Here is a 23,325-nt window from a genome sequence, read left to right on the forward strand (position 1 = left end):
CTGATTTCTTATTGTTTGCCATTTTTCCCTCTGGAAATAAATAGAACATAACCTTTGAACTGTGAAACATTATAACACCTTTCATTATTAGCCATTCCCATCCCAAATACAAAAACAAAAAAAGTTAAAATTCCCCCAACTCTGAATAAATCCAGAAATCTGCTGCTTCTGGAACTTATCACATTTTTACTATTTTCCCAGTCTTCTAAAGTCACCCAATCATTGTTGTACCGAAATGAGGAGGAATGTTTTATTACAACCACAAAGAGTGGGTGATGTTATGAAGACGGTATAAATCTTGAGTGCAATAAATGTCCTTATTAGCATGTAGTAATTTTATTAAATTACGTGAAGTGTTATGCTATTTAATTACTGTTAAAACCCTCATTTCTATAACCTTTCACTGGGTGAAACAGTGCATCATAGAGCAACAATTTTTGAACCAAGTACCTCAAATGGGCTAACTCATAAGATATGTCCAAAATCCAGAAATCATGACTCCCAAGGCAATGAAGTTTGCAAAAGTTGTGGCTACTTCAAATACCAAAATGCTGCTCCTGGTTGCTGTTGTGGTGATGCAATCCTTGCTATCAAAGATCCATGACAGTTTCCTAGTCATTCTTGCAGTCCCTCCCTCTCCCACCCAGAGCAACTACTTACCTGAGAGAAGGAAGGGATGGGGGAAGGGAGAAATAGGGAGGAAGGGAAGGAAGGAGGAAAAGGGAGAAACAAACCCCTCCACACTCTTACTGGCCTATGCTGTTCCCCCCCATATGCCACCCCTAAGTCACATTGATGTCCATTCCCCTTCCCAACCCATGCTGTCTCTCTTGCATGCTATTCCTAGCATACATGGCACCTCTAGTGAATTCCCAAACTCCCTAGGTGCCTTTCTGACCTATGCTGCTTTCCCATATGCCCTGCCCAACCCACTCAGTACTTCTCACACCCCTACTATGTGGGTCACTTCCTGACCCACAGAGCCCAACCATGTATCCTCCCTGACATGCAGTATCTCTTGCACACACCCAGAAACCAGTCCAATCCACATGTGCTCCTCCATGCACCCTTTCCAATCTGCACCCCACTGCATCCCCTCACTCCTTTCCCATTTACTTGTCTGTGGCCTTGGATTTGCAACTTCCTGATAGCTTCCTCCTTACTTTCTCCCTGAAAGTTTCCCATAATGCTGTGGAAGGCAGGGAGACAGAAACTAACTAAACTAATATTAACTAAACAAAAAATTGCAGGAGGTACATATCCAAAAATAACATAAAAAAATATCTAGAATATCCTGAGTTGGGTATATTATTTACAGCATTGGCAGATCAAAAGAAAAAGGGGGGTAGCAATTTATGTAAAAAAAGGGATAAATGCAAAAAAAAATTATGTAGATGAACAAGGCAGAATTTTAATGATGCAAATTAATTTACATCAAAAACAATTACTATTGGTGGGGATATATGCCCCTAACGATAACCAGAATAAATTTTATAAGGGACTATATGATAAAATAATTAGTGTAGGTGAAGAAAATATTTGCTTGATAGGGGACTTTAACATCATTGTTGATGTTAAAAAAGATTATATTACTACGGAAGGGATTAGAAAGAAAAAAAAAGAGAATTCTACCAAAAAAAAATTTGACTTAGCACAAGAGACCAATTTGGAAGACATATGGAGGAAGAGGAATCCAAATGAGAAGATATTTACGTTTTATTCTAATCCACAAAAGTCATGGTCCAGAAATGATATGGTATGGGTCAGTGGGGCAATCGAGAAAGATATTAGTGAAGTAGAGATAATGCCCAATATATGGGCCGATCATAGCCCGGTTAAAATTACATGGAAAGGACATAATAAAAGGAAAAGGAGATGGATATTAAATTCACAAATAACAAAAGAAAAAATATATATTTCAAGAATTAAAAATGAGTTAGAAATATTATTTAAGGTAAATTTAAAACAACATACTAGTTTACAAAATTTATGGGACACTACAAAGGCCTTCGTGAGAAGCATATCAATAGCCTATATAGCTAAGAAAAACAAAGAAAAATGGAAGAAACAGAATAAATTACAAGAAAGGATTAAAAAATTTGAATATGAGCTCCAAAAAGACCCAAAAAATATGGAAGCTAAGAAAGAAATAGGGATGATTAGACATGAATTAAATTTGATAGATATTGAGGAAAATGCATGTAACGTTAAAACTCTTAAACATAATTTCTTTGAATCAGCAAATAAACCCATAAATTAAAAAGAGAAAAAGAGAAAAGACTAATTCAGCAACTTAAGGATGAGGAAGGGACAGTGTATTATCAGATGGAGGAGAAAAAGAGAATTGCACAAAGGTATTTTGGCGAGCTTTATAAGCAAGAAGAAGTTATGGAAGAAAGCATCAGATACTACTTGGAGAGAAACGGTCTGAGCCCAATCTCAGAAGAAAACAGAGAAATACTTAATGAAGAAATTACACTAACAAGGTTACAAAAGGCGATACAAAAACAAAAAAATAATAAAACACCAGGTCCGGATGGTCTACCAGGCGAACTATATAAAAATTTATCTGAAATATTTGAACCAATATTACTGGAACTATATAATGAGGCATTAACGCAAGCTGGACTTCCGAGGTCCTGGTCCAAGGCATACATCTCCTTAATTGCAAAAGATGGCACTGATCAACAACTAATTGCGAACTATAGGCCAATCTTGTTACTAAATACGGATTATAAGATATTTATGACAATATTGGCAGAAAGAAGGAAACCAATTTTGAGTGAACTTATACGTACAGACCAGAATGGTTTCCTGCCAAATAGACAAATCAAAAACAATATTAGGACAGTACTAAATTCGATTGAATACTATGAAGCTCACCCAGAAAAACAGGCAGCCTTAATTTTCTTAGATGCGCAAAAAGCATTCGATAATCTTAATTGGAAATTCATGTTATATCAAATTAAAAAGCTGAATTTTGGTACTAATATAGATAAAAACATTATAAGAAATATACTCAAATCAAAAAGCAAGTGTATTATTAAATGGAGATTGCACTGAAGATTTTGAAATTGCAAAAGGAGTGAGACAAGGGTGTCCATTATCGCCTCTGTTATTTATCTTGTCTTTAGAAGTGTTGCTGGCTGTAACCAGACAAAATCCAGAGATTCATGGAATTAAAATTAGAAATGAGGAATATAAAGTTCAGGAATTTGCCGATGATTTGGTATTTATAGTGGAAGATCCAATGAATTCGGGACCAATATTGTTGCAATAGAAAAATTTGGGGAAGTGGCAGGACTTAAAATAAATAAAAATAAAACTAAAATGATAGTCAAAAACTGTAAAACAAAACAAAGTAGAATTAGAAAATATAATGGGACTGCAAATAGTAAAAAAGGTGAAATACCTGGGAATTTAGATATCACCCAGATGCTCATCACTAAAAGAGGACAATTATGTTAATCTGATTAAGCAAATCAGAAAAGAATTGGAATTATGGGCAAAATTGAAACTGTCTATATTAGGAAGAATAGCAACGCTGAAAATGAATACTTGACCAAAACTAATATATTTATTCCAAATGATCCCAATTAAATCAGGGAAATCTTTCGTTATAGAACTAAATAAAATGACATCCAGGTTTGTCTGGTTGGGCAAGTGGTCACATATCAAAATGAAATTATTACAAGATGATAGGAGCAGAGGCGGTCTTGGACTACCAGAATGGGAGCTTTATTACCAGGCAGTGGTGTTGAGTTGGATTTAGGATTGGGTTAAATTAAGAGACAAGAGAATCTTAACATTAGAAGGACATGACCTCCTGACAGGTTGGCATGCATTTTTGTGGGATAACAAAAGTAATGTACATACTTATTTCAATCAACATTTAATAAGAGATTAATTGATTACAACTTGGAAAAAAATCAAAGGCAAACACTATATGGAAATCCCATGATGGCTGTCAAACATGGAAACCATAATCCATCCAAATAGATTAGACCTAAGGAAAATGGTAAGCTATGAAGAATTATTAGATAGTCAAGGGAAATTAAAATCAAACCAAGAACTGAAGGAAAATGGAATCATAATCGACTGGTGGCCATATTTGCAAATTCAAAATAAATCTAAAAAAGATTTAAAAGATTTTGGATTTGACAAAGGGCAGAACCAATTAGATAAAATATTAATGGGACCAGAACAAAAACTTATAACTAAACTATACAAATATTTATTAGATTTCAAAATGGAAGAGGAAATAGTCAAAAGCACAATGATTGCATGGGCACAGAATTTTGGATACACTATAGAATTAGAGGAATGGGACCCCTCCACACTCTTACTGGCCTATGCTGTTCCCCCGTATGCCATCCCTGAGTCACATTGATGTCCATTCCCCTTTCCAACCCATGCTGTCTCTCTTGCATGCTATTCCTAGCATACATGGCACCTCTAGTGAACTCCCAAACTCCCTAGGTGCCTTTCTGACCTATGCTGCTTTCCCATATGCCCTGCCCAACCCACTCAGTACTTCTCACACCCCTATTATGTGGGTCACTTCCTGACCCACAGAGCCCAACCATGTATCCTCCCTGACATGCAGTATCTCTTGCACACACCCAGAAACTAGTCCAATCCACATGTGCACCCCCATGCACCCTTTCCAATCTGCACCCCACTGCATCCCCTCACTCCTTTCCCATTTACTTGTCTGTGGCCTTGGATTTGCAACTTCCTGATAGCTTCCTCCTTACTTTCTCCCTGAAAGATTCCCATAATGCTGTGGGAGGCAGGGAGACAGAGAGGGAAGGAGGGAGGAAAGAAGGAAGAAATGAAAGAAGGATTTCCAGTGCTCCCCGCCAGCTTCCCATAAGGAAAGTCAATGGGGAAGCTGGCAGAAAGTCTTGTGCCCATTGCTTTTTTGCCTACCTCTGGTTATTCTGTTACTCTTTTTAGGTAAGGAAGTATCTCAGTAATGATGATGCAGCAGGGCATGGGTTGCCTTGGAATTTCAATTGGTGTTCTCCTTCCCATGTTTAAAATCCTAAAGAGTTGGTCAGAATGCTACTTTTTCTTGTTTCAATACTGCTTCCAGTAGTGTAAGCTGGATGTAGTAATACAGATGGATAGATATAAGGAGATAGCTTGGATAAGAACATTCAAACATGTGCTGCCCTTAGGATTCAATCTCAGTAATGTCCTTGCAGCCTAAATCAGATCATATAGGGTCCTTTACATGCCTACTTACTTCCTATATTTGATTCTGTTCTTCTATTAACTGTTTCCCAAAGCAGCTGTTGTCAATTTATAAAGACTAAATTCTAAAGCCAGTTCACAACCACCAATAAAAAGAAATAAAAGGATGAGGAGTAGAGGGAAAAGGAAGAAGAGGAAATTCAATTATTCAAATTGACATTTATAAGATGGCATTTATTAGCAAGTTTGGGATGGATGATTTTACTTTTCTAGTGTTTTACTTAAATAGGAATTGGTGAAATTGGATTCCTTATCCACAACTGAATCCAGAATGTTCTTTTTTCATTTTCTAAATGTAGATTAATCATCCATAATAGAGATATAAATTAAATTAACTCCAAGTTTCATAAGAAAAGATTTGGAATGGTCAATTCCAACAGAATCTATTATGGAATTGTCAATTCTGAGAGCCAGTTTGGTCTAGTGGTTAAGAAACCAGTCTAGAAATTGGGAGACTGTGATACCTTAACCACGGAAGCTGTCATCATCGGAGGCTTTTAAGAAGAGACTGAACCTTCACTTGTCTGAAATGGGGTCTCCTATTTGAGCAGGGGATTGACTAGAAGACCTCAAAGGTCCCTACCAGCTCTATTCTGATTGATTGATTGACTTTGGGCAAGTCATTCTTTCTTAGCTCAACCCATCTCACTGGATTGTTGTGAGGAAAACAGGAGGAGGAAGAAGTATTGTGGGTGTTTGCCATCTTGTGTTATTTGTAAAAATTATAAAGGCAAGAAACAAACAAACAAGCACAGCACAGCTAGCATTTATCATCCCACCCCACCAAAAAAGTAGGGAAAAAAACCCTGAAAGGTTGTTAAGGAATGTTTTTCTAGTTTTCTTTAAAACTTCAAAAAGATTGGCATACAGTCTAAGCATGCTTTCTGCAGAAAGATTTCTACATCTACATTTCTTGGTCATTTCTTGGTCATTTCATGGAGCACTAGAGAAAATCCAATGCCTATGTATACAGAGTTCAATGCTGTTATAAACTCACCATACTTATTAAAGGTTAAACAAAGCTGGAAGGGTCTTTGATCAGCTTATATATTTTCTGAAATACAATTCCCATCTGCCTCTGCTAACTCTCAGTAATAGCATACTATTTGGGCTTAAGCAGACTTTCTCAGGAACAAGGCTGAGATCTAGAAATTTACTCTGCTAGAGGGGAAGTAGATCATCCCCTCTCAAAAGCAGAAGAAGCAAATTAAAATTCATATGCCTTGTAGTGATCTTAAGTAAACCTCTTTTTTTGATTCCTTGTGTTGCTTTAAAAATAGGTAGCTTATCAAACACAGCAGGTGGCAAGTCAAAGCTATTCAGCTGAGGTAGCTCAATTATGCTTATGCCATAAGTAGTACCTAAGGGCAAGCACCCATAATTTTAGTGCTGGCTGTGCATCTTCTATGAAAAAAAGATCCAGATTTTATTCCCATCAAAAAAGGTAAATGTAAATCTGTGGATTTTGCTCCATTACTCGTTGTCATTATAAGGGGCAATGCTTAACTCCATTTCAAGGCCATTGAGTGTTGTCTAAAGACATTTCTGAGGTCATGTGGCTGTTACCTTCCCACCAAAGTGGGACCTATTTAGCTAACTGCATTTGCATACTTTTGAACTGCTAGATGGGCAGAAGCTGGAGCGAAGACAGGAACTCACCCTGTTGTGTGGTACCAAGGCTTGAACCTGGGCTCCCAGCTTTCCAGTCAACAAGGCTATCATCTTAACTACTGAGCCACTGTGCCATCAAAATAAAAATATCTGGTTATTTGTTGGACCAAATGTAAATGTTTTAGAGAGAGTAAAACTGTTTTGTACTCTTTCAGAAAAAAACGGGTAGACAAGTGTTGGAGAATGGAATTGTGCAGCAACATGTCTATGCTGTTATAGATGCCAGAGAGGTAAAATAAATAAATCTCCACTTTCACTATTGTCTTATCTTCTAACTGGCAACTGTCCTACTGTTTTTTCTCCTTATTTTTGTCAATATATTGCTTTATGAACCAGAAGGTAATATTCCTTTCCTCAAAGTGATTTCACCCCATCAGTCCTGCTTTCCAAAAGTACTCCAAGCAACTTTTTGTTGGAGTAAAAAATAAATGATTAATTTAGTCAAGTCCATAGCCAGCCAATTTGCTGTTTTCAAGTAAAGGATTAAAAATTCTGAGCCCGTAGTTAATATTTATTGTCTAAGCCAATGGTACTAAAAGATAACTTGCTACTGAAAAAGAAACCCCAGCAAATTTCAAGAGGCTAACAGAATGTAAATGAATAAAGAGATAAGTAGGCTCATTCCATGGAGATAATTTAATTTGAAACTATCATAAGCAAAGTGATTGTGTTCAATGCAGTGAGAACTAGTAAGCTGCTTAGGCTTCATTCTTAATGTCAGAAGATTTCAAGGGTTGAAAACCACGTAGTAGAAATTACATTCTATAACTGAAGTAGATATTTTAAGGATGCTAGTGTGACCTCACAGGACTGGTGATTGATCTGATACAAGGCAGAACCACCTTGCTCAAGGACAAACTGCCAAAAGAATGGAGTTGCCACAGCAACCCTCAAATCTATAGCTGCAGGTGATTTTGATGAGGACTCACAAGATTTCATGAAAAGAGCATGACAGATGCTCCTTTAAGGTATTAATTTAATGAGTCATTGGCCAACTGCCAGCTTCTGCACTTTCATTTAAATGCCTGCATAGAGGCCCAAGAAAGATTCTTCATTCTGTTTGTTGAGGAGGCATCAATATTCATGAAATTCAACTGCCAGGAATCGAGCAGTTGCATCAGACAATAACCAAAAATCTCCCACCGTATCCCCTTTTTTCTCTGTGAAGAAATGGTGGGATGCATTCTTATCACCATTATCATCTAAAGGTGGTATAAGTCAGAGCAATTTCTGTTGGCTTTCTAGGGACTGAGAAAACAATTCTACAGCTGAGGCCAATGTAAAAATGCATCCTGTAATTCAACAGCAAGGAAAAGCAAAACCTCTGAAGTTTATTTCAATTACTACACAAAAGGTAGGGGAGTCAAGTTGTAGGACCCAGAGATACTTAGGAAGGACAGAAAATGGGGTTCTTCATTATTTTCTGCAAGAGGTGTAGTAGAGTAGCATCACTGCACCATTTCTGAAATCTTCCCTGTCCACATGTGTAGTGTGTAAGTTTGTTGAGATGCAGCAAAAGAAAAAACCCTGTTTGTTCTGAGCCATGGAATGACATCATCCCTCCAAAAATCTCTGAATAACAGGTTGTTTCTTGGGTGAAATGAAACAATTGCCTCATATAGATAAGATCATAAGAACATTGAGTATTTCTGTGGATTGATTTTCAGCTATTGTCTGATAGCACTTGATAGTTCGTGCATGATGCTGAAGTTAAGCACAGCTAAATCTAGATAATGTCTATGCAAGAAACCACTTGGATATTCCATGGCCTTGATTTCCATTCCATTCAGAATAAAAAAAAGAATAAATATATGAATTTAGCACTAAAAATGTCTGCTGCTCTGAATGGCATGCTATTTTCACACTTTCAATTTTCATGCAAACAGACTATGTTTGGTTCTATAGATGTGTAATCCCACAGTAAATAATCACACACACACACACATGCACACACACACACACACACACACACTCAATAGAAAATTCATTGGTACTGAAAATATCTCTCTTTCATTTTCTGGGAACAAGAAACATACTTTTGTGTAATAAAAGACAGTAGGATGGCAAGAAAGATTGAATGTAATTTAAGTTTCCCAGAAAGTCTGCTGTTGAAGCCTTAAAGGACCTTTTCTATTTGATAGAAAACTTAGTAGAATTATACATCCCTTAAAAGATTTTTTAAAAACCACATCCAGTGACAACCACCCAAGAAATGTGGGTTATGCTACATAGCTCAAGCTCAAGCTCAGCTTTGCAGTTTACACTGAAATGGAGGGTCAGAAATTTGGAATAGGATGAAGAAGTCATTTACTCAGACTTATTCTTCCAAAGCACAAGCCTTTGCCTTCCCCAAATATTAATATCATCTTCTCCAGAGTAGATCAATTTAGCCAGAAGAAATAATCCAACAGTTGTGAAAGAAAGCAAAGGAGTTATTGCAGTTAAGAGGATCAGGATGAGTTTCGTGTTCATCCCACTAGAGACATAATTTCTGATGTTAATATCCACAATAACAAGAGAAGAGGTCTTGAAAGACAGTGACTTTAATCTAATCCTCTGGTTTTCCTCACATCAGTAGCAGCAAGCCTACCCCTTAATATGAGATACAGAATTGATCAGGCTTTCTGCAGAGGGAGAGAAGGGCACAGTGATGACAATAGCTGCCGACATCCATTGTCTTGCAAATATCTTGATCTAGTCTTAAGCAGCCAAATATATCATGAAGACATTTCTCTTTGAAGACCAGCTCCATTTCTGAAGGAGCCTTTCACAATGTAACTTCTAGTGGGTTTCCTCCTAGATCTGTGGATAATGGGTCATGGAAAAACGGGTATTACATTAGATGACTTTGAGATGTATTTTGTGAGTCTAATGGGAAATTGAAATAGCAAATCCAGTTGGCTGGCTTAATTATCACTGTTCACAGATGTTGCTACAACACAGACACCTCTTTCAAATACCCTTCCCACCCACACTGCACACCATCTCATACAGGTATGAAATGTTATTGTGGTGACAGCCAATCCCCTATGAGAAAATAATAATAATCAATGCTTTTTAATGTTCCTTTGCATTTACACAGAACACTTTGGAAGCCAATAATGATACTACTGTTGTACAGAATATATGATTAAACAGATAATGATATTCATTCAGTATTATGATTTAATATATTCCCTTTAAGCATAAAGACTTTAATTATTATAATGACTTTGCTTAAGCCATAAACTTTTATGATTAAGGTGATGCATTAACCACTGGCTCCATACCAGGAACTACACTAGATAATACTGTACTTATCTACCAATGATTTCTCTATAGAGAGGTGAAATTCTTGTGATATTCTCAGGTTATTCTAATCAACCCCCAAACACAAAAGATTGAAGAATTTGGTTTATATGCAGACATTCATTTTTCCCCATTATACTGAGAAAACTAATGTGAATTAGCCTGTGTATGGATATGACGTGTAGCAATTTCTGAGTTATAAAATGATTTCATTGCAGTTATATAAGTTGCTGGCTCATGCCAGTCATTCTCCATGCAGTTTTATCACTTGCTGAAACATCCATGCTGAGTTAGAAGTGGAGGTCAAAGCATCTGGGTGACATGATTGAATTCGTTATAAGAACAAGGGGAAAACGTTGGCTATTACTGAGAGAATGAATTGCCTGAAATCTGAGCTTGTTCTCTTCCCCCTCTCCAGAAGTTATGATATTCTATGATATATTTCTTAAGCAAAACATTTCAGAGACTTATATGAAAAGTGATCCTAAAATGACCTGGAAGGAGAGCTTTTTGGCAATAAGTATAGTTAGAAAAAAAAACATTCCAAGTGTGAACAGATAGCACTTAGATACTGAGACAGAGAGGTCAATATCCAAATGAGAGTCATTCAGAATTCAGTGAATATATTCCAAGATGACAGACCTTTTAGATGTATTATGTATCTCATTGGAAGCTTTTTGTGTTTCTTATTTATTCGTAAATGGAAGTGCATAAAGCAATGCCTCCTAAAAGAAATGTTTTTTTCCCCTAAAAATCTGCATATCACCCAAAGCCCAAATTGAAATTTTCATAAATCTACAGGTTACTTTTATTTTTGTAATAAATGTTGGTTGATTGATTATGTGCCACCAAGTCAGTGTAGTCTCTTAGAGCAGGGGTCTCCAACCTTGGCAGCTTTAAGACTTGTGGGCTTTGCTGGCTGAGGAACTCTGGGAGTTGAAGTCCACAGGACTTAAAGTTGCCAAGGTTGGAGACCCCTGTCTTAGAGCCCATAGAGAGAGATATTTTCCAGGATGATCTGTTCTTAACTTGGTCCTTCAGGTCTTCCAATATTGCACCCATCATCACTGTAACTTACCCCATCTATCTTACTGCTGGTCATCTTCACTTTCTTTTCAATAATAAATGTTAATGTGAAGGAAAAGGACTCATATCTATAGATTAAAATAGCAGTATCCTTGGGATCAAAATTAATTCTGATAGCATTTTATATTCTGAATAAAGTCATATGAGAGTTCAGAAAAGGATTTCCATAACAGGATCACATTTCAACTAAAGATATTTCAAGAGATATCCACCAAAATATAAAAGGAAACATATCTGTGTGCCTCTTCCCTCATGCCAAATATATAAAGTTAGAATGTTTTCCCTTCCTTTCTTTTTAACAGGTTCCTTACATGGACGGGAAAGAACTTTTAATCAAACTTTGGAATCCGTGGGGCACTGTGGAATGGAATGGAGCTTGGAGTGATCAGTATGATTTTGCAACCTTTTATTTCATAAGAAGGGTGACTCCCTTGAGGTCTTGGAATAAAAACATTATTTTTAAGGCTTAGCATGTAGGGATTTGGCATAATAATAATACTTCTGCAGGAACTAATCTTGCAACACATGGGTCAGCATTTCATGCTCTATTTTAAATTCAAGGCATCCCTTGGCATTTCCATTTCATTTATCTTCATCTGGATAATGCCAAATCTTACTTTTGATTGTCTCCTCCCACACCCCAAACTGAATTGTTACTGCAATTTGCACTTAGAGGAAAATTTAAATTGGGTAAATGATAACTTTTGTATACTATATCTATACAACATCTCAGCCAATATGGTCTGTGGGCAAGGATACAGAAATCATGAAGCCAAATAATCCAGAACAGGGATGTCCAACCTTGGCAACATCAATAGCTGTGGATTTCAATTCCCAGAATTCCCTAGCCAGCCATGCTATTCTGGGAATTGAAGATCACAAGTCTTAAAGTTGTCAAGGTTAGACACCCCTGATCTAAAAGATTCTAAGCTGGAAACGGATCTTTCAGCTGTCCTAAAATCCTTGGAAAGAAGTTGTAGAAGCAGAGATCCTCTGTTGTTACCACTACCACCACCACCATCTCTGGCAAGGGAACTATAGGAGGTGCCAAGAAAAGCATTGTGACAGCTGTTTATTGCTGCCAGCAAGACCACAGACAGTAGGAGATCTATTATTTTTAAATATAAGTTAAAAATGTGGGAGGAAAGGAAACCAACATTGCAACCTGCTACGGTAGTAAATAGTCCATCTCGGCTGCTAAAATCATTTGCAAAATTATAGCTTGGAGAAACTGAAATAGCTCCCTTTAGCCTTTCCAGCTATTCAATTTTGGCAGGTTATCATCTGGTTCCTAATTTCAGGCATTGTATAGTATTTTCCTTCATCACATTTAGAAACAATTTGCTAGAATTACCCTGGGTTCAATCCAAAAAACAAAATAAAAAAAAGTATTATTAAGCCTCATTGCTTTCCATGGGAATAATTTTGCATAGTTTTATTGACATCAGTGAAAAAAATCATAAGTTTGTGATTTTTCCATAGTACTCTATGCAGAAAACAGAGAACGATCATGTTAGATAACATGGACCATTTTCTGGTTTTAAGATCGGGAGCAATGCTATAGTTTTACAGCTTCTTTTCCATTGGTGCTGTTAACAGAACTCTTGTTGAAAAGTATCAAAAAATTAAATTTCCTTGAAAATGGAATGCAACTAACTTCTACAGCTTTTCTATGTCCAAAAATTAATGTCTAATTTGGATTCAGTTGAAATTTTGGTGAAGCAGCCTTAAGTTGCATGAATCAATACATTTATTGATTCACGCCTAGCTCATACTAAGCAGACAATACAATTATCACTTAATTATAAAATTGCAGCTTGGGAATTAACACAGTTAGATAGCTAATTCCCTGTAATGAGTTTGCTGAGAGGTAATATCAGAAGTCAGAGATGGAAATAATTATTTTCTTAATAAAGAAGCCATCCAATACTACACTTTAACCAATGAGAACATTGAAGTTGACCTTAACTGAACCCGACCTGCATTCCAAGCATATCCTCAGTTCATGATGATGGTAAACTTTTATTCCCAGAAATCCCAGTTCAGTGACCAGCCTATAACTGACCTGCATAAGTAAATGTTAGGTTTTTAAAAATCACTCCCCCTGAGTTTCTGTCTGGATTTTGAGTTAATTAATTAAATAACAAGAGTTTCAAAATACATTTGAAATTTACTTGTTTGTTTGTCTATATTGAGAATTGCACAGCTATATTATATCTTTGGGTCCTGTTATTTTTTGGTTGGCTTTCATCCACAGACACATGTAAACACATGTAAATCAGTAGTAGGTTTCTTGAATCCTCTCTGGTGGTACAGCGGTTAGAGTGCAGTACTGCAGGCGACTTCTGTTGACTGCTGACTCCTGTAATTTGGCAGTTTGAATCTCACCAGGTTCAAGGTTGACTCAGCCTTCCATCCTTCCGAGGTGGGTAAAATGAGGACCCAGACTGTTGGGGGCAATATGCTAACTCTGTGAACAGTTAGAGAGGACTGTAAAGCACTGTGAAGCAGTATATAAGTCTAAGTGCTATTGCAATTTGCGTCAAGCTTTCTTTTTCAGTGGTATTTTTCCTGTTCAGTTGCACACTAGTCCTCAGTGCCTAAATCAGAATGTTGGTATGAACATACAGTACAATCACATAACTCTTTCTGCTTAACAACCCACACAATCCTGTTACAATGGCAACTGGGATTTCCAAGATTTCCACTGCTGAGTGGTATATTCATGTCACATTACACTTTATTTACATGTCTCTTAGCAATTGAAATTCTGGTCCCAATTGCCGTTGTAACTTGGGGACTATCTGTAACAATAAAGGACAGGGGAGGTCCATGTATTCTTTCAAGAAATGGGAGGAAACTGCCGTAAAGAGCGCTACCTACCCAGCAATTTGTCTAATATTTGTTGTCATGATAAAATGATTCTTTGCAACTTCACTACATGATTTGCAGAAATCCTTGAAAAGGGGAACGGAACAAGGGCACTGTTTTCAATTCTATTGCTTGGAACAACTAGTTAGGATGTATTTGCATCAGCTCTATTTTCCAGGATCTATTTTATTCACTTCCTGGGTTTTGTTGTGGAAAGCTGACTATCTCATTAGAGAAGAACTCTCTTCCCCTGTAATTATCCTTGCGATTTTGTTGTAAAGGTCACAGTAGCATTAGAAGCAGCCGAATGAAGCAAACTGAATCCAGTAATGAGAAGAATTCCACAAACTCCATAGTAAAACAGGCCAAGCCCAAAGACAGATGAAAAAGTTACTACAAAATATGTTGAGCGAATTAATATTTCTGCATAAAAAACATCCAAAATGAAATGCACAGTTGGGAAGGGCATTTTCTTTGGTGCAATTCTCCACCATTTGGACTTCAAGCTTTAGATGTGTATCTTCAAAGTGGAGTTTATACATGAAAAGGTCTACAAGCTAGCGTTAGAATGGCAAGACTATTGGTAGCTTTCAAGTGATATATAATTTTGATTTCTTTTACAGTTCCATGGAGTGGGATCGAGTCCCTCAATCATTCAAGGACAAATTCTATGTGAACAGGGCTGATGGCGAATTCTGGTATTATCACATTAATGAAATAGGCTTTGAGGGATTTCTCTGTGTTAAATTATATCTCTCTATATCTATACACATACCTACCTACATAGGAAATTTTTTTAGGCTTCTAAAAATTGCAAATTCACACTAGAAATTGTAACTAATATTTGTCTGCAGCCCAAATCCACATTCTCTTTTCTCAGGATATCATTTGAAGATTTGAAAGACAATTTTTCGTTCCTGTCTGTTTGCAATAATTTGCCCACATTCCTGGATTTTGGTAAGGAGAACAATACGTCTTGGTCTGTGGTTTCGTATTTCAGCCAATTATCTCCAGAAGGGAGCAACTATCAAAGTAAGTAGCCTCAAGTAATAAGTTGGTATCCTAAACAATTTTCACAGGGGTATCATGTTTAGCAATATTCTAATTACATGGCAAATCTTGATATGGGTAATTTTGACCTGTATGTGATGAATAAACAGAAATGACAGTCTGTGTAGTATCTCTTGAGTTTTTATTCAGATTACAGGTAATCCAATTTTGCCGACAGTAACTGGGAATGAAAACTCTAATACTAAGCAATGTGATTGTAAAACACGGCATCCATGACCATGCCAACTTATGGTGGTAATTGCGACAGTCCCAGATGCCACTATTAGATGACTCCCATATGGTCATATAATGTTCCACAGTCATGTGATTCCCATTTGCAATTTCCTGCCAGCTTCCCCATTGACTTTGCTTGGTGGAAGCCATTTGAAGCAGTGGTGGGATACAATTTTTTTTACTACCAGTTCTGTGGGTGTGGCTTGGTGGGCGTGGCAGGGGAAGGAGACTGTAAAATCTCCAGTCAGAGGTGGTATTTGCCGGTTCTCTGAACTACTCAAAATGTCCACTACTGGTTCTCCAGAACTGGTCAAAACCTGCTGAATACCACCTCTAACATGAAGGTTACAAATAGTGATTATATGATTACAGAATGCTGTGATTGTAAACTGGTTGCTGAATACTGAAATTGTGATCATGTGACCACGGGGACACTGCAACTGCTACAACTAGGAGGACCCATAGTAAAGTATCCCTTGTTCAATGCTGTCATAATTTTGAATAATCTCTGAATAAATGGATGTTAAATGAAGACTACCTGGATTTAAAACAATATTTAAAACAGACAACAAGAGAGCAAATTAGAATTGGGCTGCATTTCTAGACACACTTATTTGGGAAAAAAATGATGGTGACAATAATAATCATTTTCATTGATTATGTACTTTCAAGTTGTTGTTGATTCTTAGCAATCACATCACTGTCGGAGACACAAAATGTAAAGCAGGGACTTCTTAAATCGTACTTCAGCATTTTGCAATGAAATCATACACAAGTTTATGTAGAGGTAAGACCCACTAAGGGCACTAGGGCTTACTCTTGGGCAAATAGAATAGAATAACAGAGTTGGAAGGGACCTTGGAGGGCTTCAAGTCCAATCCCTTGTTTAGGCAAGGAACCCTATACCATTTCAGACAAATGGTTATATCTCTTCTTAAAAACTTCCAGTGTTGGGTCAGAATTGCTGTCTCAGTTACTTTTACATTATCTCCAAAGTCTGACATTTATATTTAGATTTGTTATTTACGTACATGCATTTATTAAAAATGTTTATATATTGTATACAACATGAAACCATATCTACAGTGTTGCTATTCTTTAACAAAGATCATCTTACCCAAGGCTAATGAATGGCCTTCCATTTAATGAAGGTTATGACATTTACAATGCATGAATGTATAATCTGTGTGTATCCAGCTTGACTTAAGTTTCATTGAATTTAATGGTGCCAGAGCTCCCTATTTCAATTTCCAAAATTTCAAGAAAACTGGGATTGGGAAGCTGTTTTCACTCAATGGAGAAAATATTTAGCTTGATGGATCAGTGGTCTGTATCAATACCTGGCAGTTTCCTGTGTCACTATTTCTTGGCAAAGGTTACTGAGAGCTGCATGCTTTATTTAGGAATGTTAACTGTTCAAAGGGATATTGTGGCTGCAGTATACCAGAATATATTTCCATGATGATAAATAATCAAAGCTCCTTCTAACAAGGAAGTGTTCTAGATAAAATGGCATTATTCTTATCTAAATGGGTCTGAGAACTTTTCAGAATTGTAATTACTAATGGAATTCCTTATCTTCTATGATAGCATTGGGTAGTGACCTGCTTGCTAAATACCAATGGGAAGATATTAGATCCCCTTGCCCTTATCTAAGGATCGTGTGTATATGTGAATGAAAGAAGGTCTTAATCAAGTCTGAGTTGTGTTATCATGTCTGTTAATCCACAGGAGATGCTCTCTCAAGAAATCATCAATATTTCATCAAAGTTCCAGAGTTTATGATGAAATACAATGTTGTAGTAGCATTGATGCAAAGACCTGACAATATCTCACGGACGCTGGCAAATATAGGTTTTCAGATAAAAAAGGTGAGAAAGAGCAATTAGAAGCACGAAACACTGTCCCTATGGCACATATGGGCCATGAAAGTGACATGATTTAGAAGCACGAAACGCTGTCCCTATGGCACATTTGGGCCATGAAAGTGACATGATTCACCTGACTGAACTAGGGGGAGTTATTTTGCCATTTTTGAGGCCTCACTGATTACTGACTATGCCAGAAAAGGCTTCTGTACATATATACTTATGCAAAACCCTCTTCTGGATTCTTGCCAGCTAAAGACTCAAAGCTGTGCAACATTATGGAGAAAGAGAAAAAAAGCCCTGCTCCTTCTTTCAGTGGGGAAAGAGGGGGAGAGAAAACCTAGAAGTGAGAAGAGTGATCAAGCAAGAATTCCCATCAATGAGAAGCTACCCCATCTTGCTGTTTCAGAGGCCATATGCATGGCAAAACTGTTTAGATGCTTTGTCTAAGGGGAATTGGGTAATGCAGTGTTTTGGATTCAGTTTTCTTCAACCAGTCAAATCCCGACAGGGTTAGGGGGTAAGGTAAGTAAAGGCATCAAATGTGGATTGGTGCTGTGATTACTAGTTACTCCTTGCTTAGCAACCACAATGAGAATTAGCAATTCGATCGTTAAGCAAAGTAGTTGCAAGTAAAACTGTGATTGTGCTTATGATCTTGCTTCAGCTTCATTTTGTCTTATAGATCTTTAAAGGTCATAAAAAGAAGGATTGATCACAAAGGTCCTTCTTCATCACTATTGTGACTGTGGATAGATGTTATCCAAGGCAGTCACTGAACAAAGACTATCTATATAGATTCTGGTCTTCTGTCAGCTTGGTCTAAATCAAGATACCACTTTTTTCATGTTGTGCCAGGCAAAGAACATTTAAATTTAGTTGCAATAACTTTCTAAGAAATATATCCATTTCAAGCATCTTTGAAAAATAATACTGTTCTGAAACTTTGTGAAGCCCTACCAGTTTCCTGTTTGTCTTTACTTTCCAACTGCTTGATTTTCATTGTTTTTCCTCTGTCAGGAGGAAGGGGGTTATATCCTCCCAAAATGGATGGCAAAGACTGTTGAGAAGAAGAGAGCAACTTTTAGCTACTCCCCATCCTAAAGCAAGTTTTTAACCGTCTTCTTCCCAACACCACCAGCAGTCCTTCACACTGAAATAGCCTCTGAAGAGATTTATAATGAAGGAGGCAACGCTTTATTCTCTAAAAAATATCCTCTGCCTTAGTCTTTTAATCTACTTCCACAGACTGTACGATGCTCCTTTGTGTGCTTTATACTTCCTCTTATTTCTGAGTAGCCCTGTCTGATTTTGCAAACCCAGTAAAAACTCAGCTACTGTTCATTTTGAGAGCGTCAGTTGTTTAAACTCATTTATAGCAACTCCTGTAGTGAGTCAGATCAGAATTAAATCTTTATAGCTTAGCCTGTGAGGCTGGCTGCAAATTTGTAGTTATTTCAGCTTCATATGATTCTCAGAAAGATAAATTGCCCTTTTCTTGGAGGTTGAACTGTTCTACACGTGCATGCGAATATTTCTAGGAATAGGAATATGACTTTAGCAAGGATTAGTGGAGCAGGTGGTTCAACTATTACAGAAAGGGCATTTATTTACAAGAAATACATTAGAGAGATAGGCAAAGCACTTAGCTAGCTACAGCCTACCCAGGAGAAGCTAAGAACATACGCTCTATGCATAACAAAATAAATGATTTCAGATTAACAATCTTTTGTATAAACTGCCTGCAAAATGGTAGACAAAAGAGGGGCACAGAATAAATCCTTGACTCATTAATCCTTAACATATCTGAAGAGCCATCTTCGCCCGATGGAATTTGCCCATCCCATCCTTTCTAGCAAAAGGAGCTTGCTGCAGACCGTGTCTCTCAAGGAATTTTGACTGGGGAGGGGGTCTAGGAGAAGAGTCTTTTCTGCTGTGGTCCCCACCCTTTTGAACATCCTGCTGCCATAAGTGACATCTGTCCTCACCCTTCTGACCTTCTAGAAGAGCCTTAAAACTTGGAAGAGACCCCACTTCTGTACCATCAGTCCTCTTGGTTCTCAATCTCTATTTAATTCACAGAAATTTTAATTGGTTTATATTTATTCTTTTAACATTTTTGTAAGTGGTGCAGAGTTGCTTCAACAATGAGATAGGGGGCATATAAATTTAACAAATAAATAAATCCTCTATCTATTGTACATTACTCTGCCCCCCTTGTGGTTAATAGTCAATATAGGCCAGGGCTTGTAATTTGCACCTCCAAGACTTCACCAAACATACAAAAAATCAAGTTCTTAATATAAGATTGTAAAACTTGTCATTCATAAAGGAGAAAAAACCCAAACTTTATATAATGTTGGCTGCATTTTTTTTGTTTTTCTTCTAAATAGATCAAACAACAAACATTTTAATTGGCAGTTAGCAATCAATTATTGCTATCCATTCATTTGGATAGAATTTCATTGTGTTTGCACATACAATATTTCATTACTGCTTCCCTAAACAATTAATTTTTTTATATATAGTTGATAAGGATTTGTTTTAATTTGGCAAACACTGATTTTTTTCTTTCACATTTCAGTCATAAGTTGATATGAAAGTGTTCTTTAAAAATAAGCTAATTGAATCATACAGATATTTTTAAACAGCTGCTGTAATCTAATAGAAGGGATTCATTTAAAACCAGTTAGATTTTGAGGAAACAAACGACACCCTTAATAAGGAACTTAAACAACAAAAGAACCAGTAGAAATGAAACCTTGCATATGAAATGAAGTAAGGGAAATATTAAAATTTCATGTTCTGTGTGCTTATATATTAAAATATAGCAATGTGATTCCTGATACAAAGGAAAGTTTGTAAAAAGGAGAAAGAACCTGCAGAGAATAAGAAATGTGTTCTGATCCAAGAAGCTGTAATTAGTATTAAATTATTAATTGGACAATAAATATAGTTAATTTAGCCATTAAGCACAAATTTAAAATGTGTGATTTTAATTAGATTTTTACTGAACTATCTTTTAAAAGCATCTTCACTATTGATAGCATTCTTATAATATGCCACAATTGAGGTTTACAGACCAATTCGGTTTTTTTCCCCAAACCATTGTAACAAGCCTATACTAAATTACTATTTTTATTAGTTGGAAGATTACTACAATAAAATATCAGGAAAGCTATTTGAAAGTCCTCTGACAGAAGAGAATTATTATAAACAATAGCTTATGAGTATAGATCCAGTACACATACAAGCAAGGTTTGTCCATGCAGAACAAAAATCTCACAAAAATTGAGTTTCCCATCACGTATAAAGAGCTTTCACATAGGTAGGTTAGAGATTACTGTATACCTGGGTCTGCTTTGGATTGTCATCTATATTATAGGAAGACAATTACAATTTCATATTTAGAAATCTTCAGAAGCAGGGGATGTTAGTAACATGGAAAGAAAGAAAAATCAAAATAGACTCTATGGAATGGGCACAAGACTTTTATGAACAGTTAGTAGGCACGGAAGATCAAAATAGTAAGGAGGAATCAAAAAGAAATTCGCAGGAAGACCAAAGTCGCCATAGAAATAAAAAAGAAGGACCCCCCCAAAGCCAAGGGAAATACTACCCACATCAAGAGAGAAAAAAACCAATCCCACAAGGAGAGAGCCGAATTATCACGAGACAAAAAGCGAAACAGATTTAACTAAATGGAGGAAGAAAAGAAACTTCTATCCATCAATATAAATGGTTTAAATTCAACAACTAAAAGGAAAAGGATAATAGCCAAATTAATTAAACAAAACACCGACATAATATGTTTACAAGAAACCCACATAAGGAAAATTGATGAAAGATATTTAATTTGCCCTAAACTAGGGAAGTTATTTACAGCACCAGCAGATAAACAAAAAAAGAAAGGAATTGCAATATATGTGAAAGATGACTTAAAAGCAGATCTAATTTGGTCAGACCCGGAAGGAAGAACTCTGGTTTTACAAATCTTGATTAATACTATTTCATTTCTATTGGTAGCAATTTATGCTCCAAATGAAGAACAGAATTTTTTTTTAAATATTTACACCAAAAAATAATAGGATTTGAAAAAAGGAACATCTGTATCATAGGCGATTTTAACTCTATTGCTGATTACCAAAAGGACCATAGTAATGCGAGCAAGAACAAAAAAGGAAAAAGAGAGTTTCCCAAGACATGTAAGGAAATGATGGAAGAACTAAATTTGGTGGATTTATGGAGAAGATTAAACCCAGAAGAAAAACTATTTACATTTTACTCGAACCCACATAAAATATGGACAAGAATAGATATGGCGTGGATGAATGGGGAAATTGCAAATGAAATAAAAGGAATCGAAATTTTACCAAATGAATGGGCCGATCACAACCCAATTCAAATAATTTGGAAAGGCAGGAAAAAACCAAAGAAAAGGTGGACATTAAACACTCAATTAATAAGAGAAGAAGAGTATATTAATAAGCTTAAAGAGGAATTAAATTATTTCCTAAAGGAAAATGATAATGATGCAACCTCGAAACAAAATATCTGGGATACATTGAAGGCAGTTATAAGAGGAATAACAATCTCTTATAATGCCATGAGAAATAAAAGAAAATATGCTCAACAAAATAAATTACAACAACAAATTAAGGAATTAGAAATCCAATTACAAAAAACCCCTAAAAACCAAAGAGTACAAAATCAGATAATAACAGCCAAACATAAATTGAACTTAATGGAACAAGAAAAAATGGAAATAAATTTGAAAATGACTAAACAAATTTATTTTGAATATGCAAATAAACCAGGAAGATGGCTATCTTATAAACTTTAAAAAAGGAAAGAAAAGAGATTGATATACCAATTAATAGATGAGAAGGACAATTTACAACAAGAGATAGAAAAGAAAAAAGACATCATTCACAAATATTTTGAAAAGTTATATAAAAAAGAAGAAGTCAATGAGGATAAAATAAGAAATTACTTAGAGGAAATGAAAGACAAAGTAATTGGAGATGAATGGATAGAATTATTAAATAAAGATATTACATGGTCCGAATTGAAATCAGCAATAGAGAATCAAAGGAACAATAAAAGGGCCCAAGGCCAGATGGGATCCCAGCAGAATTATATAAGACAATCGCAGAATTAATTGGACCACTGATGATGGAAGTGTTTAATGAGGTATTACTGGCAGCTAAGATGCCAGACTCGTGGAGGGGAGCATTGATTTCGCTGATCCCGATGGAGGAATCTGACCACAGATATATTAACAACTACAGACCAATTTCACTCCTAAACACCGATTATAAAATATTATCCTCCATTATAGCCAATAGACTAAAACAAGTTTTAAACCCATACCTACATGAAGACCAAAATGGATTCCTCCCGACTAGACAGATAAAGAATAATTTAAGAACAGTAATAGATATCTTAGAATTTTATGAAGCCCACCCTGAGAAACAATCTGCACTTATGTTTTTAGATGCAGAAAAGGCATTTGACAACTTAAATTGGCATTTCTTAATTCAAAAAATTTATAATATGAATTTAGGCACTAAATTTGAAAATATCATAACAACAATTTACGATACACAGCAGGCCAACATCTTAATAAATGGGGAACACACAGGTCCAATAAAAATAGAAAAAGGAGTTAGACAGGGTTGCCCTTTTTCACCTCTTCTCTTTATATTCGCTTTAGAAATACTCTTAACACGTATTAGGCAAAATCCCGAAATCAAAGGATTGAAGATTAAAACAGAAGAATACAAATTGCAAGCGTTTGCCGATGATATGGTCTTTTTGGAGGAACCAATAGAAAAAGGATATAAATTGATAAAAGAACTAGAACAATTCGGTGCAGTAGCAGGACTTAAAATCAATAGAAAAAAAACAAAATTAATGACCAAAAACTTAACAGAAGACCAGAAAAAGGAATTAGAGGTAAGTATGAGAATACAGGTAACAAAGAAAGTTAAATATT

General features: G+C 36.1%; 1 protein-coding gene across 5 annotated transcripts in view; it reads left to right on the plus strand.

The window, feature by feature from the left end:
• Positions 1-23,325, plus strand: part of CAPN13 (calpain 13) — a 185,252-nt gene that overhangs the window by 41,471 nt on the left and 120,456 nt on the right. For all 5 annotated transcript variants that reach the window (XR_015749499.1, XR_015749500.1, XM_087965160.1 and 2 more), the window contains exons 7-11: positions 7,086-7,160; positions 11,607-11,692; positions 14,799-14,873; positions 15,056-15,207; positions 17,191-17,330. Coding sequence is in view for 3 of the 5 variants with exons in the window: in XM_087965160.1 (XP_087821286.1) it covers positions 7,086-7,160; positions 11,607-11,692; positions 14,799-14,873; positions 15,056-15,207; positions 17,191-17,330 (528 nt within the window). In the remaining 2 variants the exon portion in view is untranslated. The remainder of the gene's footprint in view (positions 1-7,085; positions 7,161-11,606; positions 11,693-14,798; positions 14,874-15,055; positions 15,208-17,190; positions 17,331-23,325) is intronic.

This window comes from Notechis scutatus, chromosome 1, assembly GCF_049901735.1.
Source record: "Notechis scutatus isolate UNSWTSFEM ecotype Mainland chromosome 1, rNotScu1.2, whole genome shotgun sequence".
NCBI lineage: Eukaryota > Metazoa > Chordata > Lepidosauria > Squamata > Elapidae > Notechis > Notechis scutatus.